The sequence below is a fragment of the Molossus molossus genome, unplaced genomic scaffold, assembly GCF_014108415.1.
Source record: "Molossus molossus isolate mMolMol1 unplaced genomic scaffold, mMolMol1.p scaffold_m16_p_10, whole genome shotgun sequence".
Taxonomy (NCBI): Eukaryota; Metazoa; Chordata; class Mammalia; order Chiroptera; family Molossidae; genus Molossus; species Molossus molossus.
In genome coordinates this window covers 2,139,566-2,162,424 of record NW_023425345.1, presented here as the reverse complement: position 1 = coordinate 2,162,424, position 22,859 = coordinate 2,139,566, and the positions used below count along the sequence as shown (strand labels likewise).

Here is a 22,859-nt window from a genome sequence, read left to right as displayed (position 1 = left end):
AGCTGCCACAGGAACTCACATATTTGATGGCAGCACTTTGAGCTTAACAGTCGTTGATGACTCACCATTATCTTCCCTTAAAGTCCAGCTCCTTAACCTGGCTTCCAAGGGTTCCAACTTCTCCAGCCTCTTAGCTGCATATCCCTGTCCGGAATGTTCCCACCTTCGCTGCTCCAGGGAGCCCTGAGCGGCCCACCCACACCACGCAGCTCTCACCTCTGAGTGCCTCCCCTCTGCTGCCCCCCTCCACAGAATGCCCCTCCACGGCTCTTCCCTCCCACCTCCTTTCCCCTTTCTCCTCCGGTTGCCACCTCCGTGCCCCCGCAGTACCCTGTGCATACCCTACTCCCTGCATTCGGCCAGTCCAGTTTTCTGTCTCTTCTACTAGACCCAGAGCCCTTTGAGGACAGGGATGGTCATCCTCATCCCTCATGCCCCAGGGCCTGGAAACGTGCTGTCCATTAATGCTAATGGCATGCATGGCAGATTTTTCTGATAGGTAAATTAAGGCTCAGGAAAGTTCCCGAGCAGCTCAAGGTCATAGGGCCCATCATCCCGGAGCCAGGCCTGGAACCTGGGCCCCGGACTCAGGTCTCTACAGGCACCCGCGCCTGGGCAGAGCGGCGCTGAGCCAGCGCAATATCCCAACCACCGCGTGACTCACGAGCACGCACCGCCGCCCGCTACTGCCACCGGTCCCCTGCGCCCCCCGCCCCGCCCTAGCCTAGAGTAAGAGGCCGGAGCCGAATCCAGGGGAAGGGACCAGGGCTGGGATGCAGGCACCTTCCTCGGTCCGGCATCCCGAGCCTGCGGGTACAGCGCCCCTGCGTGCCTCCCGGGCCGCCTGCAGCTGGGTGCCCGCTCCCGCGTGCGGAGGCGCAGGGAGCTGGTGCGGGCAGCTGGTGCGGGCTCGGGTGCCGTGGGAGGGGGAGGGGCTCTCAGCGGGGCCGGCGGGCGCGCGGGTCACGTGGTGCGGGTGGCAGCGGCGGCGGCGGCGGCATCGGTGCGCGCGGGCAGGGGCAGCGCGGCGCCGAGCGAGCGGAGGCGAGGTCCCGGGCGGGTGCGGCGGCGCGGGGCGCAGGGGCGGCGCGGCCGGGCCGCGGGCCGGGCGGGTGGGCGGAGAGCGCGGAGGGGCGAGGCCCGGCTGCAGGGGCCGCTCGGCCCGGGAGGAGCCCGCGCCCCGCTCAGCCTTGCAGCCCCGCGCCCTGAGCATCTCCCGGGAGAAACGGAGACAAAGGAGGATTCATGTCCAAAGGTAGGGCCGCTGGCCGGGCCACCGGCGCCCGCCGGTTGGAGGCTGCGATCTCGGAAAGCCCGGCTGGAGGTGCTAGCAGGGGAAGGGTTACTGCGCCGAGGAGCCCACGCGCGGTGACATATGCACAGACACACGCGCGCACGGTGGCACACACCCCAAGATATACATGCCCAGAGAAATTCACCCACAGGAACGTGGGGAGATACCGAGACACACCGACACGCAAGTAGGGATCCAGATGCGCACAGAAAGCCCCACACTGGAGCCCACCAAGACACACACACACATGCACACCACGCACAGGTATCAGCCACCTACCACCAGATACGAGACCTATGTGTGCGCTGACACATAGACCCCTTCCCCCACACACAGACAGGCACCAGCTGGTGGTCTCCTAGGGAACTCGTTGGCCTCCAGAGAACTGGGTGGGGGAAGGGGGTGTCCCAGGGCCCTTTGCTCCTGAGAATAGGAAAGGACTAAGATATCTTTTGTGATTCTTTTTCTGAGAGTGGAGGCTGGAGCTGGGGTGGACTGGAATTGCCTCTGCGGGTGGGGGTGGGGGTCTGGGGAAGGTCTTCAGCTCAGGAAGGAAGGAAGAGCCTCCCTACCCCCCACCGCACTAAGCCAAGGAGGCAGGTGCTATTCCGGAAAGGTCTCCTCCCCCTGCTGCCACCTTCCCAACTAAGGGGTGGGGTCCATGGGCCAGACAAAGACAAAGCCATTCATTTGCCTGTAAAAGAAAGCACCAGAGCCCTTGCTTGGCATGGTGACGGAGGTGCTGTTTCTGTGGGGGACTCGGCCAGCACTGAGTCAGGTGGACAATGCCTCTCTCCCTTGAGCACTCATGGGGCAGGTGGCTCCTGGCAGGGGGTGCTGCAGACAGATTTTCCTTTCCAGGGCCCTGGGAGAGCTTGGAGCCTAGGAGGGGCTCCAAGGACCATTTAGGCAGGATGGCATACTTGAGCTATGTTGTGCTGTGACCCCATCCTGAGCTCTTCTCACCCTTGGGGAGCCAGCCCCTTTCAATCCCTATTGTGGGGGAGGAAGCAGGTCTTTCTTAACAGAGTCTACACCCTTGACTGTGGCCTACACACAAGAGCCATTTGCTGGCCGGGGGTCAACTGCTTGGCTAGAGGAGCTTCTGAGGGAGGAGAAAAGTGACATCTGCCTAGCAGTGAGGCATGCATGCATGCATGCATTCATTCATTGCTGAGTACCTGTGTTATGCTGGGTACATTGGGGCACAGAGATCAGTAAGATATGGCTCTAGCCCTGAAGAAGGGTGGAAACCAGCGTATGTTCAATACCAGGTAATTTATGTCCATGCTTTTGTGTAACCTTCACAGCAACCCAGCAAGGTGGGTACTCTCCCCATTTTCCTGAGAACAGTGGGGCCACCCAGCTAGGGATCAAGCCTGGCCAGCTCCCCATCTGGGGTTGGCAGGTGGGACAGGGGCAGAATGGGGGAATGTAGGGGCAGAGGATGGAGCTACAGAATTCTAGAGCAGTATTTGTCCTGCACCCTGGAGATTTTTGTGTACTGTCAGGCACCCTCACCAGAGAGTGGGCCCTAGCGGACAATGACCTTGTCTGGGGTCCAAAAGTGTCCTTGGCATTTAGTCTAGGGTTTGGCTGGAGTAGGCTCCCATTTGACAGCAAGTGAAGTGGCCTGGCAGGGATGAACAGAATGAATGAATGAATGAATGAATGAATGCCTCAAGGGCTGAGGCAGCAGGAAGAAGGGCATCTACACCAGCCAGGAGGGAAAGCAGAGGCTTTCCTGAGGGGTAGCCCTTGGGCTGATGGAGAAAGAAGAGCAGGAGTTAGCCAGGGGCTGGAGTGGGCAAGGGTCTTCCAGCAAAGGTTGTGACACAGTGACCGCCCCAGGTTTGTAGTACTTGTGGCTGGTGGTGGTTAGCATGTAACTGGTATGCAATTGGCATGTGTTTGGGGGCGACTTGCCAGCAGGTGCTCTTTACAGTGAGCTCAGTGGGTGTTAATAGGTGCTCGCTGGGAGAAGGAGGTGATGTCTGTTCATGTACTGGCCCTGCAGTAGGTCTGCTGTGGCCCCTAGGAGTTGCCTGGGAATCTGGTAGGCAGGCCCCTTCTTGCAGCCAGGGTCTGTCTTTTAAAAAAAAAATATTTTTTTCTTTATTGATTTTAGAAAGAGAGGAAGTGGGAGAGAGAGAGAGAAACATCGATGAGAGAGAACATTGATTGGTCACCTCCTGCATGCTCCCCACTGGGGCTTGGGCCCATAACCTGGGCATGTGCCTTGGCCAGGAATTGAACCAGCGACTTCTTGGTGCATGGGTCAATGCTCAAGCACTGAGCCATACCAGCTGGGCAGGGTCTGTCTTTTGAGAATGCTCTTTTAAGAAGCCAGCGCTGAGCAGGCCATGGTGAGGACATCCACTTTATATGACTACTTGGGAAAGCTCCCAGAAAAAAGTACAAGAGTCACTTTCCAGGTGTGTAAAATGGGGTTACCCCCCTAATCACACACACACACACACACACACACACACACAGATCTATCTCACAGTGTGTGGAGACCAAATGGGCTCAGCTGGAGAGGCACAAGGGAAATGGGAAGGGCCAGTGTGTGAGCAGCTGGGCAGGGGAAATGGGGCACTGGCCCCAGTGCAGGTGTGCTGAGTGGGCCAGGAGTCACGTGGGGGAGCAGGCCCAGCTGTGAGAGTCAGCTGCTGTGGGCTGAGCCCATCTCTCTGCCCACTGCCTGGCTAGCAGCAGCTTCCTGGGAAAGCCAGGCCCTGGGGAAGTCCTGAAGCTTTGTCGGATTTACCTGTGTTGGAGAGTGACAAGGAAAGAACATTTTCCCCCTGGGAGAGAGAGTCTTGCCAGGATCCGTGGAAGGACCAGGCGGTGCAGTATGGGAACAGAGTCCTGGCTGTGTTGGAGAGTGGGGGAGGGCAGCGCTCCCATCCCCTCGCCCTGTTGCCCACGGGCTGTTCATCAGCCCTCCTGTAAGCTTGAGACTGCAGGGCAGAAACCGTGAACCCCAGGATTCTAGAATGGCAAACTGGAAAGGTGCTTGAGAGAGTGTGGAGTCCAACACTGCGCCTTGTAGTTAGCGTCCGGGTACCTCCCTTGGACAGTGCTTACACACGTACCACCTCGTCTCCTCTGACAAGTCCGTGAACTCGAAAGGGGCTGGGGCAAGAGGGCCTGGAACTGTGAGGCACTGTGTGGGCGCTTCTAGGCTTCATAGCTCATGTACCGCGCACCACAGTCTTCATCACGATCCTAACCAGTTTACAGCAAGGAAGCGGCTCCTGGGGGGAGTGCTTTGCCCAGGTCCACAGAGCTGGCATGTAGCGGAGCTTGGCTCTTCCCACTTCACCACATACACCCTGTTTTGCGGGTGGGAGATGCGGCTGCTATCCTGAACCCGAGCCTGGTGGACAGTGGCCCGATGGGGAGACGCACCGGTTTCTCTTGTGTGTGGAGGTTCCCAGGGCCTGCCAGACCCAGGGGCTGTGTGCCTTCCCCACTGGAGCAGGGCAGCCCTTCGGCCTCCCCTTTCCTCTGCCACCCACCACTCCAAGGACATCCTGCATCATCTCAGGCAAGTGACTGCCTAGCTGAGCCTCATCCTCTCCCACTGGTCAAAGGGGAGACTGATTCCTCCAGTAGATTCAAAACTATAGTCGCCCCTCGCCGCTTCGCGCTTTGACGTTCGCGGCTTCACTCCATCGCGCTTTTTTCAAATAGTATGCCATATTTTACTTACTTAATTTATTTATTTTTTATCCTCACCCAAGGACATTTTTCCATTTTTTGTTCAGATAGAGTGGGAGGGGGGGAGAGGGAGAGAGAGAGAGAGAGAGAAACATCGACGTGAAAGGGACACATCGAGTGGCTGCCACCCGCACGACCAACCAGGGCCGGGGACAAACTGCAACCGAGGTACGTGCCCTTAGCGGGAACCGAACCCGGGTCTCTCCGGACCGCAGGCGGACGCTCTAACCGCTGAGCCAAACCAGCCAGGGCAGTATACCATATTTTTTAAAAACCGCGATAGAGTGAAGCCGGAACGTCAAAGCGCGAAGTGGCGAGGGAGGACTGTGTATAAATAACCCTACTTCGCGGAAATTCATTTATCGCGGTAGAGTCTGGAACTGACTAACCGCGATAAATGAGGGCCGACCGTATAGCTAGGAGGGTGCCTGGGGCTCCTCAGGGCACAGGCACCCTTACTTTGCAGCGGTGCTCATGGAACAGAGGGGACACTGAGGCTGGAAGGCAGGAGTGATGCTCGCGCTGCAGAGAGGGGTAGCCCTATTTGCTTCTAAAAGACAAAGCAGCTGAGGTGAGTGGCAGACTGTCAACAGGTGTCTGGTCCAGTATCCTAGAAGGTCTTTGCCCTTTATTTGTGGAGTCTGGATACAGGCTGGAATAACCCAGACATCTCTTAGACCAGTGGTCCCCCACTAAGGCCATGTTGTCCCCAGGGGACATCTGGCACAGTCTGAAGATATTTTTGGCTGTCACTACTGGGGGGCTATTCCTGGCATCTAGTAGAGGCCAGGGATGCCACTGAACATCTTGCAATGCACAGGACAGCTCCTCACAATAATTATTCCACCCAAAATGTCAGTAGTGCCAAGGAGGAGAAACCTCTGCGTTAGACACACAGATGTGCTTCGTAGCAGTGAGTGCACTTGAAGGGGCCCCAGCATCTGGAGAGCTGGTTCTGGTCCAGCCTTTGCATCTGACTTGCTCTGTATTCTTAAGCAAGTCCTTTCCTCCAGGCCTCAGTCTCATCTGCGAAGCGAGGGACCCATACTGGATGACATCTGAGATCCCTTGCTCCACTCTGTGTGATTCTGTTTCAAGTGAATAGTGCTGTGGCTTCCAAATGACCTCTGCAGCCCACCCCTTCCACCTTGGCTTTGCAGGGCTCCCAGAGACCAGGACGGACGCAGCCATGTCAGAGCTGGTGCCCGAGCCCAGGCCTAAGCCGGCAGTGCCCATGAAACCCGTCAGCATCAACTCCAACCTGCTGGGCTACATTGGCATCGACACCATCATCGAACAGATGCGTAAGAAGACCATGAAGACTGGGTTCGACTTTAACATCATGGTTGTTGGTATGGAAGGCCGTGGGGTCACTGGAGGCCCTGGTGGTGGGCAGTACTGAGGATCCCGTTTCTCTCCCAAGGATGATCTCAATCCTGGCTTCTCTAGGATGAGCTCTTTCCTGGAGGGAAATTTTAATTGACCCTCTTTTCCCCTTAAGACTCGCTGGTCCAGGATGGGAGCCATGAGTGGATGGTCAGTCTGGCCCCATCACCAGCTAGGTGTACATGGACAGCCTGTAGCCACTCTCAGCCTGCTTTTAGGTGTGTGGCATGGGGGACTCATCAGTGTCCTTCCCCACCTTCGAGAGCTGGGGCGAGGATCGGATGGAGGGTGGTCTTATTTCTGAATGTTTGTAGTGCTTTAAAGCTTAGGGAGACTTTTTAGGACACTGATTGGTCACTACGTAGTGTCACCAGCTCACAGAATGATCTCAGTGAGGTATTCAGTCAGTTGCTGGAACAGGGACCTGGGCATCGTTTCTTCTTCCTTTATGTCCTGACCCAATCAATCAAGTCCTGTCAGTTTACTTGTACATATCTCTCAAGTCTGTCTACTTCTCCCCATCTCCACTGCTACCCCCCTAGGCTGAGCCAGGTTTTTCACCTGGACGCCACGGCCACCTGACTCAGTGCTGCTCAAAGAAAAGGAGCTGGGCCAGAGTGCAGACCATCTGGAAAATCTTGCTGTAAAAAACATCCGCTGTACTAAACAGCAACATAGTTGACTTACTTTCCGGTGCAAACTTCTTATTTCAATAACTAGTAACAAATGGTTCATGGACCGTGGCCACGAGCCACACTTTGAGTAGTATTGACCCTCCTTCTGTCTCCTTTCCTCTTCAATCCATTGCCTACCAGTGTCCGAATACTTTTCCAGCCTGCAAAACTCATCAGGCCACGCATCAGTGAGTGTACGAGTTCAAACTGCTGGTCTGGCCTGGTACTACCTCTCCACACATCTCTTGCCACCTCCCGTGTAGCATTGTACTCACAAGGGACAGTTCTCCTGGATGCTCTTGCCATACTCTTTTCTACCTCTGAGGCTTTGCATATGCTATTCCCTCTGTCTAGAAACCCCTTGCAGCTTCTCCTGGGTCATTTTGAAGTCACTCTTCAGCTTACAGCTTAGTGTTGCTTCTTCCTGGAAGTACTTCTTGATCCCAGAGAGTCTGGATTCGATTCCCTTCAGTCTGCTGTTACAGCACCCTGTGGTTCTCTCCTTTACAGTGATTAATGCAACCTGTTATAATTGTTTGCTTATGTTTCAGTCTCTCTCACGCTAAATGGGTCTCTGAGAGTAAGGATGATGTCTCACTTACCACTCTACCTCCAATTCTAGCACAGCACTTGACACTCAAGAATACTTAATGAATAAATGACCTTAGAAAACATCCAGAGCAAGAATGTCGTGTACAAAACAGGTGGGCCACTTCCGTCCCCAGCAGCACCGTGGCAGAGTCCTGGCACACGTGCAGTCTGAGCCCAGATGCAGCCTCTTTGACATGTCGGCCTCGGTGACTACTACCAGTTGATCAGTTGGGATGAGAAATGCACCTTATTTGCCATCCCCGGTCTCATTCAGTCCCTTCCTTCCCTCCATGTTATCAGTAAAGAAACCGAGGGGAAGTGCACCCATTCCTCGGTGTTCAGGGAAACAGCCCGGCTGGTGTAGACTCTAGGACCTCAGGCTCTTCCTGGACCTTTTTCTAATCTACCATAGGAATGCTCCGAATCAGCACTTCTGACTTTATGTCCATATGACTCACCCGGAAGTCCCGTTACAATGCAGATTCTGAACCATAGGGCTGGGGTGGGGCCTGGGACCCTGCGTTTCCTCCCAGCGTCCGGGCCATGCTGGTGCTGTCATCGGTGGCGGGGCTTACTGTGATTCTGTGCGTGTTAAAGTTTGAGAAGCACTGCTCAGACCGGTGGTTTCAAACGCCTTGTAGTTGTGTGACTCCTTTTTATTTACTGCTCGGATTGAACTCTGTAGCCTGGTCAATGGGCACCATCGTGAAGGAAGCAGAGGTGACCCTCTCACAGGGTCCTTTCAGATATCTCTCTCCACAAGGCACTAATCACTGCACTACGATAAAGAGTGGATGTTGGCCAAGAGGTGCCTTGGGTTCAAGTCCTGGTCTAGCATTTGAGTTATGCTACCTTGCACAAGGTTGATGTGAGATGGGAATCAGTCTCTCCAGGGCCCCTTCAACGGGGATTAAAGATAGCGCTGCTGGGGGAGTCACAGGGCTGATGGAAGGCACGTTTTGCTAACGGGTGAAAGTGCACACACAGTGAGTCTGTACCAGAGCGCAAAGTAATTCTGTCATGACGTAGGTAGTAGTGAAGACTAAAGACGTAAGCAGAAACAAAGCAACCACTACACAAATGCAGAGGCTGTGCGGTTTCCCCATGGTCCAGGGGCTCCAGGGAGGAGAGAGTGTGGATCTGACAGGTTGGCCCCAGTCCTTCTCCAACACACAGGAAACCATCCCCGCCTGCCTGCAGTCCCTGCTCAGCCCCGCCCTCCGCAGCGAGTGTCCAAACAAGGGCGTGGCCAGCTCCCGGATTCTGTAAGCTCCTGGGAGAGACTCAGGACGTGGATGTGGGGTCTCCCTGCCTTCTCATCCTCCTGTCTTGCTCAGGTCAGAGTGGACTGGGCAAGTCAACACTGGTCAACACGCTCTTCAAATCCCAAGTGAGCCGCAAGGCCTCCAGCTGGAATCGGGAGGAGAAGATCCCCAAGACAGTGGAGATCAAGGCTATTGGGCACGGTGAGGACCAGGCAGGGACCCTGTGGGATTGGTCAGGGGGGGCCTCTGCCAGAAAGGGGGAAGCATGGGGCTTACTGGGAAATGAGGCAAGTGAAAGGCCATCTCAGTACAGAATAGAATTAAGCCCTACACTCTGTGGAGCCAGCGCCTTAAACTGTAAGTCCAGAGGGGGCAGGAAGAGGGATTGGAAAGGAAAGAAACGGGACTTGAGCTGGACATTAAGGCCTGCGTGGGATGCAGACAGGCAGAAAGGAGTAGGGAGGTCATTCCAGGTGCAGGGAACAGCACGGACAGAGGTACTGAGGTAGGGAAGACCCTGGACTTGACTTTTCCAATAATTGGTCCTGAAGAAGGAAGGAGCCCGGGTCTCCCTGGCTGGGGGGCGGCAGGGCACCTGGCATCAGCTGGAAGAGTCAGCTCCCTGGTGTCTTTTTGTTCGTCCCCTAGTGATAGAGGAAGGTGGTGTCAAAATGAAGCTGACTGTCATCGACACCCCTGGCTTTGGAGACCAGATCAACAATGAAAATTGGTATGTGTCTGCCTGTGAGATTTCTGCCCTAAAGACCACACGGAAGGCGCTGAGTGCTGTACAGATTCATTCCTGTTGAGAGCCACCTGCGCCCTCCGTGCTGAGGCTTCGGGATCTCCCTGAAGGACGGGGCAGGTGTTTGTAAGAGGCGAGGGAAGAGGCCAGATGGGGGCCAGAGAGTTGCCTGGAGGTGGCAGTGGGGCAAGGCAGACAGAACGAGGGAACCTGGGGTGCAGATCCAGGCTGACCTGAAGACAGCAGCAGACAGCGTGGCCTGGGCAAAGGGAAGACGAGTGAGAAACAGGAGGGAGGGGAGTCGCCATGAGAGGAGAGTCTCGGGGACTCCACAGAGCAAAGCTGCAGTCAGCGAGCCTCCAAGAAGGGGGTGTATGCACTGCCCGGAACGTAGATGGAAGGTTCCAGGCAGAAGTTTGCTTTCAGATCGGGCTGGAGACCACAGTGCTTCAGTGAGGGAGCTGGGGCTGCTGCTGGCAGGCAGGGCCCCGAACAAGACAGCTAGCACAGCCTCGGAAAAGGGACTGGATGCCTCTTCTCTGGTTACATGCCTGCCCCTTGACAGAGAAAGGTAATAAGGGCAATGACAGTAGTCATGATAATGAATCGTTGCCATGACTGAGTACTTTCTGTGTGCTGTTGCTGTGCTAAGGACTGAGCATCTGTTCTTTCTGATCCTATGTGTGTCCCGCCGGATGCATCCCTACTCCCATTTTACTCATGAGAAAACTGAGCCTCAGAAAGGTGCAGAGCCTTCCCAGGGCCTCCCAGTAAGGGTGCTGGGGAAGGGGTGCGTTGCTTTCTGAGCACAGTGGAGCTCTGCAGGCTCCCACAGCCCGGCGAGGGGGCCAGGTCCCTGTGGGAGTCCCAGCCTTGCTAACGGGGATAGCCATCCATGAGGGGCCCAGAGACAATAGTCAACAGGTCCCCTCGACGACCCCCAGGGGAAGTAGGAAATGAGAAGGGTGTGAGGGGGCCATGCCTAAGATGAACTCCCAGGTCGTGTCCTTCTGGGACATCCGGCTGCTTTCTTCCCACCCCCAGCTGGGAGCCCATTGAGAAATACATCAATGAACAGTACGAGAAGTTCCTGAAGGAGGAGGTGAATATCGCCAGGAAGAAACGCATCCCTGACACTCGTGTCCACTGCTGCCTCTACTTCATCTCCCCGACGGGACACTCGTATGTACCAGTCCCACCCCCACGCTGGGGCCTGGCTCTGCTTTGCACCATCTGTGCCTATTCTGTGGTTGATAACCAGTACCCAGACTCAGCTGGGGAGAGCCAGAAGGGCCCCACTATAGTCATGGCCCTCTGACTCCCCAGACTTTCCCCAAGAATGTCTGGCTTCCTTAACAGGAGAGTAAAGCTTACCAGCATCGGCCCCCATGCTGCCCACTGGTGTTCTGGTACCATGGCATGATGGTGCCAGTAGAGAGAGGCTGGTATGTGTGAGCAGAGTCCCTATTTATTCCGTAGATACCTGCTTTGCACCAGGCTGGGCAGTAAGAAGGGTGAAATGGGGGCAGGGTTACTGGCTTGGGGCTGGTGTTTTGGGTGGAGATTGAGACCCAGCTGTAGATATTTGGACGATGGCCAGCCCAGCACAAGGTGTCTAGAAATGAAGCTGGCAACAAGCAGGGCATGCTGGGAACTCTGGCTGTGAGTGGCAGGCGGCTGCCTGAGAGGGAGTGAGGGCGGAGGACAGAGATCCACGTGGGCAAGCAGACAGCCGTCCTGTTGGGGGAGGTTCTCATAACTTACAACTATGCCCTGCTGCTGGGCTAGAATTCAGTTCTTGAGAGGTTGGCACAAGAAAGGCCGATACCAAATTTTGTCTTTTTTTTTTTTATTCCTCACCTGAGGATATTTTTCTGCTTATCAGATAGAGTAGGAGGGAGGGAGGGAGAGAGAGAGAGAGAGAGACAGAGAGAAACATCGATGTAATAGAGCCACATTGACTGGTTGCCTGCCGGGGACGAACCACAACCAAGATACATGCCCTTGACTGAAACTGAACCTGCAACTCATTGGTCTGTGGGCCGACACTCTAACTGCTGAGCCAAATCAGCCAGGGCTTGTCTTTAAAAAAAAATTTTTTTTCCTTTATTGATTTTAGAGAGCGAGGAAGTAGGAGGGAGAGATAGAAACATCAATGAGAGAGAACATCGATTGGCCACCTCCTGCATGCTCCCACTGGGGATCAGGCCCACAACCTGGGTATGTGCCCTGACCGGGAATCAAACCGGCGATCTCTTGGTGCATGGGTTGATGCTCAACCACTGAGTGACACTGGCCAGGCTTTTTTTCCCTCCAGATCCCAAATTTTGGAAGAATAGGGTACTCAGCGGGTATTTAATGGGGGTGGGGAGAGCCCAGGAATTCAATAAAATGGTTAGCTTTATCCCTCCTTAGAACCTGGACTCAAGGTCTGCAAGGCAGCAGGCAACCTGATTTAATAAGTGCCCCAGACTACAGATTGGAGCCAGATTGGGACCCCAGAGCCTGGAGGGAGCTGGGCAAAGCCCTACTTGGACCCCTGCGGGACTAATTGGAGCTGGGAGGAGGCCGTCAGAACATGATACATAAAAGTAACCATGACACAGAGACAGATGGGGGCTGATACTTCATAGCTGTTCTAGGTCAGAAAAGGTGGTTTGACTGGGGCTTAGGGGCAGGATCTGAGGAGAAGGGGAGATGGCGGACCGTGCGTGGGCAGAGTCAAGGCCTGTTCGGAAGATGTTGAGATGGTGGGTATGTGTCAGGAGAGACAGCAGCCTCTTGACCTCAGCCAGGTTCCCAGCCTAGTCCTCCTGTCCCACGGGTGGCCCTGGAGTGGTGGCAGTGGCTGAGTGGGAGAGGGCAAGGTGGCTCAGACACTGCCTTCTCTGGGCCCCAGCTTGCGACCTCTCGATCTGGAGTTCATGAAACACCTCAGCAAAGTTGTGAACATCATCCCCGTCATCGCCAAGGCTGACACCATGACCCTGGAGGAGAAGTCTGAGTTCAAGCAAAGGGTGAGAAGGCCCCTCCTCTTCCTGTCCCCATCCCGCCTCCCGCTCCTCTGGTCCAAGCCTCGCCTATCCTCTATTATTACACGCCCCCTTCCCACCGCCCCCTTCCCACCCAGCTCCTACTTAACCATTAAAGAGACTGGACTGGACCACTGGTGGAGAGGAGTTAGTGCATCCTCAGGCTTGCCTCCTTCCCACCCTCCAAACTGACCCCTAAAGACCACTGACTACGTGAATCATCACGAACATCAATCACCCCTCAACGTTAGGTGCTTGAGGGACTGATCGCTCAAGGCTCTCTAGTCCTTACTGGTGTCCTCTGTAAACTCCTGTACGCAAAGCCTGCAGGTGGGGAGGGGGCTGGGAAGTGTGAGACAAGGATGAAGACAGTCACTGCCTTTGAGTAGACCACTGAAGGGTCCTGGATAGCTTCCTGGAAGAGGTGGGACTTAAGCTTACTAAGCTTTGAAAGAGGGAAACAGAGAGGCTTGGGGTGGGGGGACTCATCTCTCTTCCCTGCAAACAGGAATATGACACATAACAGCATGAGCACTGCCCGTGTGAAATCAGTACTCAGCGGTGCTTGTCAAAATCTGAACTTGACAGACCCTGCGATGAGCAAGCTGCACCCCCAGGCTGTTCCTCATCTCAGGCTGGGCTCTGGTAATCGTACGACTGGGGTTCACAGTCATTCAGGATCATCCTGCTGCCCGGGGCCTCAGAGTTAGAGTCGTCTGTGAATTTTCAAGGCTGTGTTTATGCCTCTGACTTCAGTGAGCGTACACGCACCTCCCGTTATCCTGACACTTGGCTTCCTTGCTTCTCTTCCCGGCCTCTAGGTTCGCAAGGAGCTTGAAGCACACGGCATTGAGTTCTACCCACAGAAGGAATTTGATGAGGATTTGGAGGACAAGACGGAGAATGACAAAATCCGGGTGGGTGCCTGGGGCTCCGTTCATCCCACATGCCCCCCTTGGTACCTGTGGGATGTGTATCCCGTGCTGCTTCTGGCTTCCCCCCTGCTTTTCCCTTCCGTACTCCCTACTGCACCCTGCCTGACCCAGACCAGCAGTGACATGGGAGAGGGTGAGGACTAGGGGCTCCCGCCAGGATGGTGAACGCTGCACCCATAGCCGAGGCTCTCGTCCACCCCCAGACCACACAGGGATTGGCAAAGCTGGGGTGTGGGGTGTTGGAGGGCACCGGCAGGAAAACATTAGGCTGGGGTCCAAGGTACCTATGTGCTAGCAGAGCTCTGCCTCAGTTTCCCCTCCACAAAATGCAGAGGTCAGACTAGGTGAGTGGCTTATAGGTTGTTGTTTTTTTCCTGAAAGAACCTTTTAAGAAAATGAAATGTCAGACAGAACTCCAATATATAACACATGCAAACAGAGCTGCTTTGGCTGTGGCGTGGGCACAGAGCCTGGCCTTCTCGGCGGGCCCTGGGGTATCTCCCGGGAAACGGGGCTTCAGGGAACCTGGCTTGTAAACCTTCAGCTTGTGTGATTTCTAAGCTCCCTTTCGATTCTAAGCCTCTGCCACCTGGGATTCTACCTCAGAATCCCGAGTGCTAGTCTGGGCTCTTCTACTAACCCCTGTAACAAACCACTCCCTTGCTTTGGTCTTGGGTCTCCTCCGACAAGTATAGAATCCCCTCAGCTGATGCCGTGAGACCGGTGGTTGGTCAGTTCATTTTGAAACATTTTGAAATAATTATTTTACTAAATTTTTAAGTTAAAATAACTTAAAACATACACATCACATCCATTATACATCTTTTCATGTAGAGACAAGGCTTTTCTTGGAGATTACATTCACTCTTTGTGCAAAAGCAACTCATCTTTATCAAGTTCTTCAGAAACATTCAACTTAATTTTCAGAGAAACAGCTCTCTACCCTCATATGTCCTCAGCTTATATAATAGTGATTTTATCCAGTTATGACAACAAGCACATATCGTTTGAGCCCTGGCCGGTTTTGCTCAGTGGTTAGAGGTAGGCCCGCAGACCAAAGAGTCACGGGTTTGATTCCGGTCAAGGGCATGTTCCTCAGTTGCGGTTTGGTCCCGGGCCCTGGTCCGGGTCGTGCAGGAGGCTACCAGTCGATGTGTCTCTCTCACATCAATGTTTCTCTGTTTCTCTCTCTCTCTTTCCCCTCCTCCCTCCCTCCCACTCTATCTGAAGATAAATGGAAAAATATCCTCAGGTGAGGATTAAAAAAAATACGTTTGGGAGCAAACAGCTGGCTCTTGGTGAACATACAGCCCATGTGGTAGAGCCGAGGGGCCTACGCACGTCAGAAAGTGGCCTTCCGCTCGGGCAGGCTGGCGGGTGTGGGCCTCTGCCTGTAGGTTTCATGGGAGGCCGTGTAAAGCAGGTTATTTCGGCTGTCTGTTGGGTGGGTATCATTTAAAGGAGGTCTGTCTGTCCTGCTCGCTCACAGAGTTGTTCCAGATCAAACCAAATGTGGAAAGTGCTCTGAAAAGCCTGAAGCATTCTCCTATTGTGGGAAGGCGACTCACTGAGGCTGACCAGTGAGGCAGGGTGCAGTCAGGACTGGGGACTACCAGTCCAGTGCTCTTTAAAAGGCAAGAGCCTTGCCTTGGCCGGTTTGGCTCAGCGGTTAGAGCGTCAGCCTGTGGTCCAGAGAGACCTGGGTTTGGTTCCCACTAAGGGCACGTGCCTCGGTTGCAGTTAGTCCCCGGCCCTGGTTGGTTGTGAGGGTGGCAGCCACTAGATGTGTCCCTTTCACGTCGATGTTTCTCTCTCTCTCTCTCCCTCTCTCTCCCTTCCACTCTATCTGAACAAAAAATGAAAAAATGTCCTTGGGGGTGAGGATAAAAAAAAAAGACAAGAGCCTTGCCCTGGCTGGTTTGGCTCAGAGGTTAGAGTGTCAGCCTGCGGACCAGAGAGACCCGGGTTTGGTTTTCGCTAAGGGCACATACCTTGGTTGCGAATTCGTACCCGACCCTGGTTGGTGTTGTGCAGGAGGAGACCAGTCGATGTGTCCCTCTCAGGTCGATGTTTCTCTCTCTTTCCCTCTCTCTCCTTCTCCCTCCCACTCTATCTGAAGATAAATAGAAACATATCCTCAGGTGAGGATTAAAAGATTAAATGAAATAAAAAAATAAAAGACAAGACCCTTGCCCTTGCCATCAGTGGGATCATTGAATGAACCTCAGAAGGTTGGGGGGCCCAGGAGCGTATGCCCCCCTGCCCTTGGAGGCCCAGACTGTAGAGGGTGACGTGCACGTGTGTCTGGTTTGTCAGCAGGAGAGCATGCCCTTTGCTGTGGTGGGAAGTGACAAGGAATACCAAGTGAATGGCAAGCGGGTCCTCGGCAGAAAAACTCCCTGGGGGATCATTGAAGGTAATTCAATGTATCTTTTTGAAGAACTGGCTGCTGGCCAATTATGCTGATTTATTAAGTATGTCTAGGTCAAGGCACAGTCCTAGGATGTAAGATACAAAAAGAGTGCCAGGCAGACCCTGCCATAAGGGGCTTACAGTCTAATTGAGAAATGAGACTCCCAAAGCAGGAAGCAATAAAAGACCGATTTAGCACCTGTCTGGGAGGCCCCGACTCACATGTCAAAGGTCTTCAGAACATGGAGAGATTAATAAGGACTGGAAATGCCAGAGAAAGGTTTCCACATGAAAGGGAATGTGATGTGACAAATTGCTGAAGGGTTGTTCAGATGTTGCCATTTTCATTTTATTATGAATGGATGTGACCTTGAGAAGGTTATAATGACTGCAAGTTTTCAAAGAATTGCTTCAGTGATCTCATTCAATATGATAACCCTCTGAGGGGAGCAGGGTAGGTGTGACTTTCCAGGGCATCGGCTGCCAAGGCTCTGGAATCTCAGACAGGTTCCATGTCTTGCCCAGAATCACACAACTTGTTAGTGGTGACACTTGGATTTCAGACCTGGATATTTTGATTCTGAAACCAAGTTCATCCTATTGGATCATGTTGTCTCTCATTTCCCTATGATGTTTTGTTGAAAACATTTTAAAATTTTTGTGATTTTTTTGTTTGCTTTTATTGAATTTATTGGGGTGACATCATTGGTTAGTACAATTACATAGGTTTCAGGGGTACAATTCCATAATACATCATCTGTATATTGTATGTAATTTTTTTTATTTTTCTATCCTCACCCGAGGACATTTTTCCATTTTTTGTTCAGACAGAGTGGGAGGGAGAGAGAGGAAGAGAGAGAGAAACACCGATGTGAAAGGGACACATCGAGTGGCTGCCTCCTGCATGACCCAACCAGGGCTGGGAACAAACTGCAACTGAGGTACGTGCCCTTAGCGGGAACCAAACCCGGACCTCTCTGGACCACAGGCCGACGCTCTAACCACTGAGCAACCGGCCAGGGCTGTATGGAATTTTTTAATAGCATTTTTTTCATCATCTGCCTTGAATTGGAACTATTTATGAGAATGTCTGTCCTACCCATTAGATTGTGAGACTATGGGGTTCATGTCTTAATCCTCTTCTGCTCCCACAATCCTTGGCAAGTGATTTGCAAATAGTAGGCATTCAATGTATGTTGAATTAGATTTATCATGTAGTACATGACCTTTTTTAAGATGGCTCGATTGTTATTTTCTATGTGTTACTGTCTTCCAATCTGATTATAAGCTCCTTAAGGATAGGAATTGTGTCTTAGGCCTTGGGCAACTTTCTCCGACTCCCTGTGTATTCGTGGGGCATACAATAGTCTCTATGAGCTTAAGTTATTCCACAGAGTCTAGAATAGTATTGTGCCATTGTAGCTGCTTAATACATGTTCAAGGAGTAAAATCCAGTGCACTGGAGTGCCAAGATGCACAAAGCTCTGGACGGGTTGCAATCACCGGTCCTGGGGCTCTCGTAACTGCCTCCATGACCTGGACAGACGTGCACCTGCTAGGTGTTGCTGCATTAGTGAAATCACCACCTGTTTTGTTTTGTTCACAGTGGAAAATCTCAACCACTGTGAGTTTGCCCTGCTTCGAGACTTTGTCATCAGGTAAGATGAAACGCTGCCCTCAGATGGCAGGTTTAATGATTTGGGGTCAGGAGGCCATCTGTTCCGATCCACTGCCTCAGCCTTCAGGTCTCTTTGACGAGCTCTCTGCCCCAGTTCAGCTCCCGTCCTGAAGCACAAGGGGCTGCAGAAGTACCGTGGCTCTCTGGAGTCGGTCCCACTGTGGCCGGGCCATGGAAGGGAAGGGTTAACCTTGGATGTGGGTCACCTCTTCCTCCTCCCACCCCTAATAACATCCCTCTCTTTTCACCTGTGTCCCTCAGGACCCACCTCCAGGACCTCAAGGAAGTGACACACAACATCCACTATGAGACCTACAGGGCCAAGCGGCTCAATGACAATGGAGGCCTCCCTCCGGTGAGCGTGGACACAGAGGGAAGCCACGACAGTAATCCATGACGACCCTTTCTCTATATCATCACACATACCCACTTCTCCACACACACATCCCAAATACCACCACCAACCACCTTCTTCCTTTCTACTCTGTCCCACAGGCCTGTCTGATATTTGTGGAGCATCTTGTCTACAGAGTGTGTGTGTGTGTGTGTGTGTGTGTGTGTTTGAGAGGGAAAGAGAGAGTCTGTGTGTATGTGAGTGTGTATTCAGGGGTGAGGTATTTTCATTGCCCTCCCTGGAAAGTCCCTTGTAAGTTTGGTTTCTCCATGGCTGTCCATTATCTGTCTCCTTTCCTTGTGTCCCAGAACAAAACCGTGTGCCTCACTCAAGAGGTCTGGGGAGGTTTCACTTAAACAGGAGGGTGCAGGTGAGCCACAGGTAACTTTTTCTTATCTCTGAACCTGCCCACACACTGGGACTGCAGAGATTCTCTGAGGACAGGCTGCAGAGCCAGGGCTCGGAGGGGGCTAGGAGTTGAGACTTATCCCTCCCTGGAAGCCTGGGTGGTCTGGGGTAAAGCCAGGACTTCCTGGGAAAAGGAAGGTCAAGGGACAGCAGAGAAGTAGGCCAAGCTGGACACCTGCCGGAAGAATTAGTGCCTAGAAGTGGAGACGAGAGGTCCACCCTTCGGTCTGTGTTGCATTCACTGTCCCAAAGCTGCTGCCTGTCCCCGTCGCAGACTGCTGTTCTCCACACATCACTCGCCTCGTCTTCCATTTTCTCTTTTTCTCCTTTCCCTCATCTCTTCATCCTGCTCCTCCCTCACTTCTTTCATCTCCTTGTAGATTAATCCACTTTAGCTACATTTCTATATTTAGAATGTATGCCCAGCCTACTTCCAAAAATGACTTTAGGCCACCTTAAAATAAAATCATAGCTAAAAGCATGGGGTAGTACAAACTGGGACTATGAGAAAAGAGATCCACAGAGAGGAACGGGAAAGCGTTGGCACAGTCGCGCGAGACTGGCCCTGAGTGGGCAGCCTGGGCAAAGGAGGAGGCACAGCAAGTGATGTGCTTTCCGGTGTCTGGTTAAAGAAGCACGCAGGCTGGTCAAATGAAACACCCTTTTCAAGGCATTAAGTTCTAGAATAGCTGAGTCTAAAGAAGTATCAAGAACAATATAGAATATTTATCTTCCTTGGTAGTTTGCATCAGAGACATATTTTAAACGTCACTTCCTTGCTCTCCATTAGGATTCTTCCTCCTTAAAAGCTGGTTTCTCTGGTGCTCCCTTCTCATATGTACTCGACCCTCTCTTCCCTCCTCCTCTGTTCTCTCTCCCTTTAGTGCTGAAGCTAATTGCATTTTGTCTGTCTGTCTTTCTCTGCTGCTTTTCCCGTTCCCCCTCCTGACACCTGTAGACATTCCCAGCAACACCCATACATTTAGCCTTTTCTTGCCTTTCCCTTCAGCCTTGTATTTATTAATGCATATATATCCCATTTGTTTTACAAACAAGTTACTCTTTCTCCTTTAGTCAGTGAGGTGGCTAAAATTGGGGGCTAAGGAAACAATGTAGCCTTAGGCAAGGGAAAACACCAAGGGACACAGTTTACAGTGACCTCATACAACTTCCTGTTCCATGTCCTGGTCCAACCCTGGGGGTTTTACAGGTCCCCTGCAAATCCCAGCATTTATAGTCCCTTTTCACTCAGGTGCTAGGAAAACACAAAGACGTAAGACCAAGATTCAGTGCACCAGGGGGAAGAGGTGGGTGATAGATCTCTAATGACCCAACACCTAAGATCTTAATCTTTCCTGGAGGCTCTTCACAAATCCAACCCACATTCTCCCTTGCCCACAAAATTATTTCAGGGTAGGCACCTGTCAGGATAGAACAGCAGTAGGGATAGAGCCCAGAGGTTGCTATATTTCAACAAAAGAGGAATCAGTGGCTCATACATTGGGCAGTTCTGTATGGAGCTGTGGGACTAGACGCCTAAGGCCTAGCAGAGAAGACCGAGGGCTGAGGGTGGAGGGTATTGGAGAGGCTGAATAAGAGAATGATGCTTGGTGCCCCTAAACCATGATCTCAGCCTCCTTGGAGAAGCTGTTTTATATGTCTGGTGTCCACACCCTCAACTATTCTCAACCCCCTGCAGGGAGAAGGCCTCCTTCCACCCGTGCCAGCCACCCCCTGCCCCACTGCTGAATGAAGGCCATTTCAAGTGCTGCTTCTCCCTCCATTCCTCTCAGCTGTTATTGCTGCAGGGCCATGACCTTTAAGGGCTGTTTGTCCAGCCTACTTCTATAGCCCCCCTCCCCCCTCTGGCCCTCAGCAGGTGGGAGGGGCCAGCTGCTTTAGGACAGTCGCCTTCTCCATTTATCCAAACACCCCTCTCCTCCTGCTGGAATGGAGTTCTCGCCAGCATTGCCCTGCTCCATTGTCTGTCAGCTGGTCCCAGCCCATCTGTAGGGTGAAAGAACTCATCAAGAGCTTTTGCCCTGGCAAATCCATACCAGCTACTTGTAACCATCTCCAAGGGAAATGGCATTGCTCCCTGTCCATCTGCATGAGCTACTCTTGGCTTCCTTAAAGGGTCAAGAAAGCCACTTTTCTGCTTGTCAGATTCATTGATGTCAGCTATGTGAGCCCCGATGTGGGACAAGGGTGTCTCCTTCATTGCTTAAAGCTTATTTATAAGGATGGGTCACTACAGATGTTGGGGAGCAAGGGCTAGGATCTCTTCTTTAAAAATCATCACTTGTGGCTGGCCCAGAGTGCGGGTACACACCCTCCCCACCCCATAATGCAGCCACGTAGGAAGAATGGTTTTCCTGAAGAGACGTTTCTGGAGTTGACTTCCCCTATCCTCAATCTAAAAAAAAAAAAAAAGAAAAGAAAAAGAGAACTAAATACAGACAAAAGACTCCAGAACCCCATGAGATGTGAACCCTAGGAAGAAAAAACACACCCATCTGTCTACTTAGCAATAAAAGGGATCTCTTCCCACCTATATTGACTATTCCTACCCCTCAACCTGTTAATGTGAGTAATAAATTAGTCTGGCCACAGTTGGTCACTGTAGGCTAGTGGAAAATACCCAGTGGAGGGCAAAGGCCCTCATCAGATGCATGAATGTTTGCGAATGTCAGCTGCCACTGCCCCATGCACTGTCTTTATGGAATCTCTCCCTGCCCTCCCCTCCCCATCTCCACCTGGACACAACTTGCTCAAAGGCTGGTGACTTGTGGGCCATTCATCTACGACCACATCCTTATGGAGCAAGAGGCCCAAGCCTAGGGGATGCAAGAACGACCCATTTCTTAAATGTTACCAGTCCCAGCCAACCTTTTGGTGACATTATGGTTAAATTTCCCAATTGAAAACAAGCCAACAACACTAAAACCGGTTGTGTAAATGTTGCTAGACTTTATGTGTTGTACAACTAAACATTGCTGTTTGAACAATAACTGCCTGGCCTGTGTCTTATTTGTGCTCCTCATTCCTTGGTCAAATAAACATTACATCATCTCACCCATGTGTAGAGGGTAACTGGAACTGTCTTAGTAAGAAGTAGCCACAGAATTAGATAGAAAATGTTTTGTGAGGTCAGTTCATCTTTAGTTGGCATGAAGTTGGACCCCAATCATTATTCCCTGGGATTTTTTATCCAAAATGAGTGATGAAGTTAGCACACTTGATCTTGAGGGAGGTTTTGCATAGCCTGTTTCCTTCAATGAAAACTATATTTATTTTCATTCAGCTTATTTTATTAGCTCCCCCACCCCCTTTCTCCCGGAGGCATAAAAACCAATTCTATCAAAGGAGTGAACCCATCTTGCCTAGAGACCTTCCTACTTTACAATGAATACTTTAAGAGTTAAGAATTTGTGCCCTGGCCAGTTTTCTCAGTGGTTAGAGCGTTGGCCTGCAGTCCAGAGAGACCCGGGTTCAGTTCCCGCTAAGGGCATGTACCTTGGTTGTGATTTGTCCCTGGCCCTGGTTGGGTTGTGTGGGTGGCAGCCACTCGATGTGTCCCTTTCACGTCGATGTTTCTCTTTCCCTCCCACTCTATCTGAACAAAAAATGGAAAGGTGTCCTCGGGTGAGGATAAAAAAACAAACAAACAAAAAGAATTTTCCCTGGCCGGTTTGTGTCAATGGTTAGAGCATTGGCCTGTGGACTAGTGAGTCATAGGTTTGATTCCGGTCAAGGGCATGTACCTTGGTTGCAGTTCATCCCCGGCCCTGGTCAGGGTCACGCAGGAGGCAACCAGTTGATGTGTCTCTCACATCAATGTCTCTCTCTCTCTCCCTCCCTTCCTCCCTCCCACTTTATCTGAACAAAAGTGGAAAAGTATTCTCGGATTTTAAAAAAAGTTAAGAATTTAAGAGGTAAAGCACTAGCTTGCCTCTTTTTTCTAAAACCTATCCTACCTCTCTTGGAGGTTTATCCTCTCTTCTGTAGCCAGCAAATAACACAACTCTCACCTGTATATTATTTCTCTAAATTTGAATGTGATAAGTCCATACATATGATTATGTTTGAGGCCTCAATAATCTGTAGGGTGAGTGCAAGGTATAGATGAACAATGAGGGGTCAAGACTGGTGAAGACAAGTCAGGAGGTTCTTGGGAGTCATTTAAGTAAAATGATAAGGGCCAGAACTAGAGTGCAACGCCACAACCGGATGGAGATATGAAGCTTTGAGTAACAGCGTTTTTTTTTTTTTTTAACTTGATAGCTCTAGAAGAAACCTAAGAGTTCTTCTAGTCCAAT

At 52.1% G+C, this 22,859-nt stretch overlaps 1 protein-coding gene across 4 annotated transcripts; it reads left to right on the top strand.

Moving 5' to 3' along the window:
• The first annotated feature begins 965 nt into the window (after positions 1–965).
• On the top strand, positions 966–20,973 carry SEPTIN3 (septin 3). Of its 4 annotated transcripts, none has more exons than XM_036252950.1 (11): positions 966–1,255; positions 6,181–6,372; positions 9,009–9,137; positions 9,585–9,666; positions 10,726–10,863; positions 12,581–12,698; positions 13,535–13,630; positions 15,965–16,064; positions 17,667–17,718; positions 18,000–18,093; positions 20,240–20,973. In XM_036252950.1, exons 1-11 carry the CDS (start codon positions 1,246–1,248, stop codon positions 20,291–20,293), a joined length of 1,065 nt encoding a protein of 354 aa, XP_036108843.1. In that variant the 5' UTR covers positions 966–1,245; the 3' UTR covers positions 20,294–20,973. The 4 variants fall into 4 exon arrangements, with proteins under 4 accessions (XP_036108843.1, XP_036108841.1, XP_036108844.1 ...); XM_036252951.1 differs by having other exon boundaries at positions 1,159–1,255; positions 15,968–16,064; XM_036252948.1 differs by lacking the exon at positions 20,240–20,973 and having other exon boundaries at positions 18,000–18,323.
• The last annotated feature ends 1,886 nt before the right edge of the window (positions 20,974–22,859 follow it).

Excerpts from the sequence above, each read along its gene's own strand:
- SEPTIN3 (XM_036252950.1), top strand. Across the intron at positions 9,138-9,584 it reads GATCAAGGCTATTGGGCACG|TGATAGAGGAAGGTGGTGTC; the intron begins GTGAGGACCAGG and ends TTCGTCCCCTAG. Across the intron at positions 16,065-17,666 it reads TCCCTGGGGGATCATTGAAG|TGGAAAATCTCAACCACTGT; the intron begins GTAATTCAATGT and ends TTTTGTTCACAG.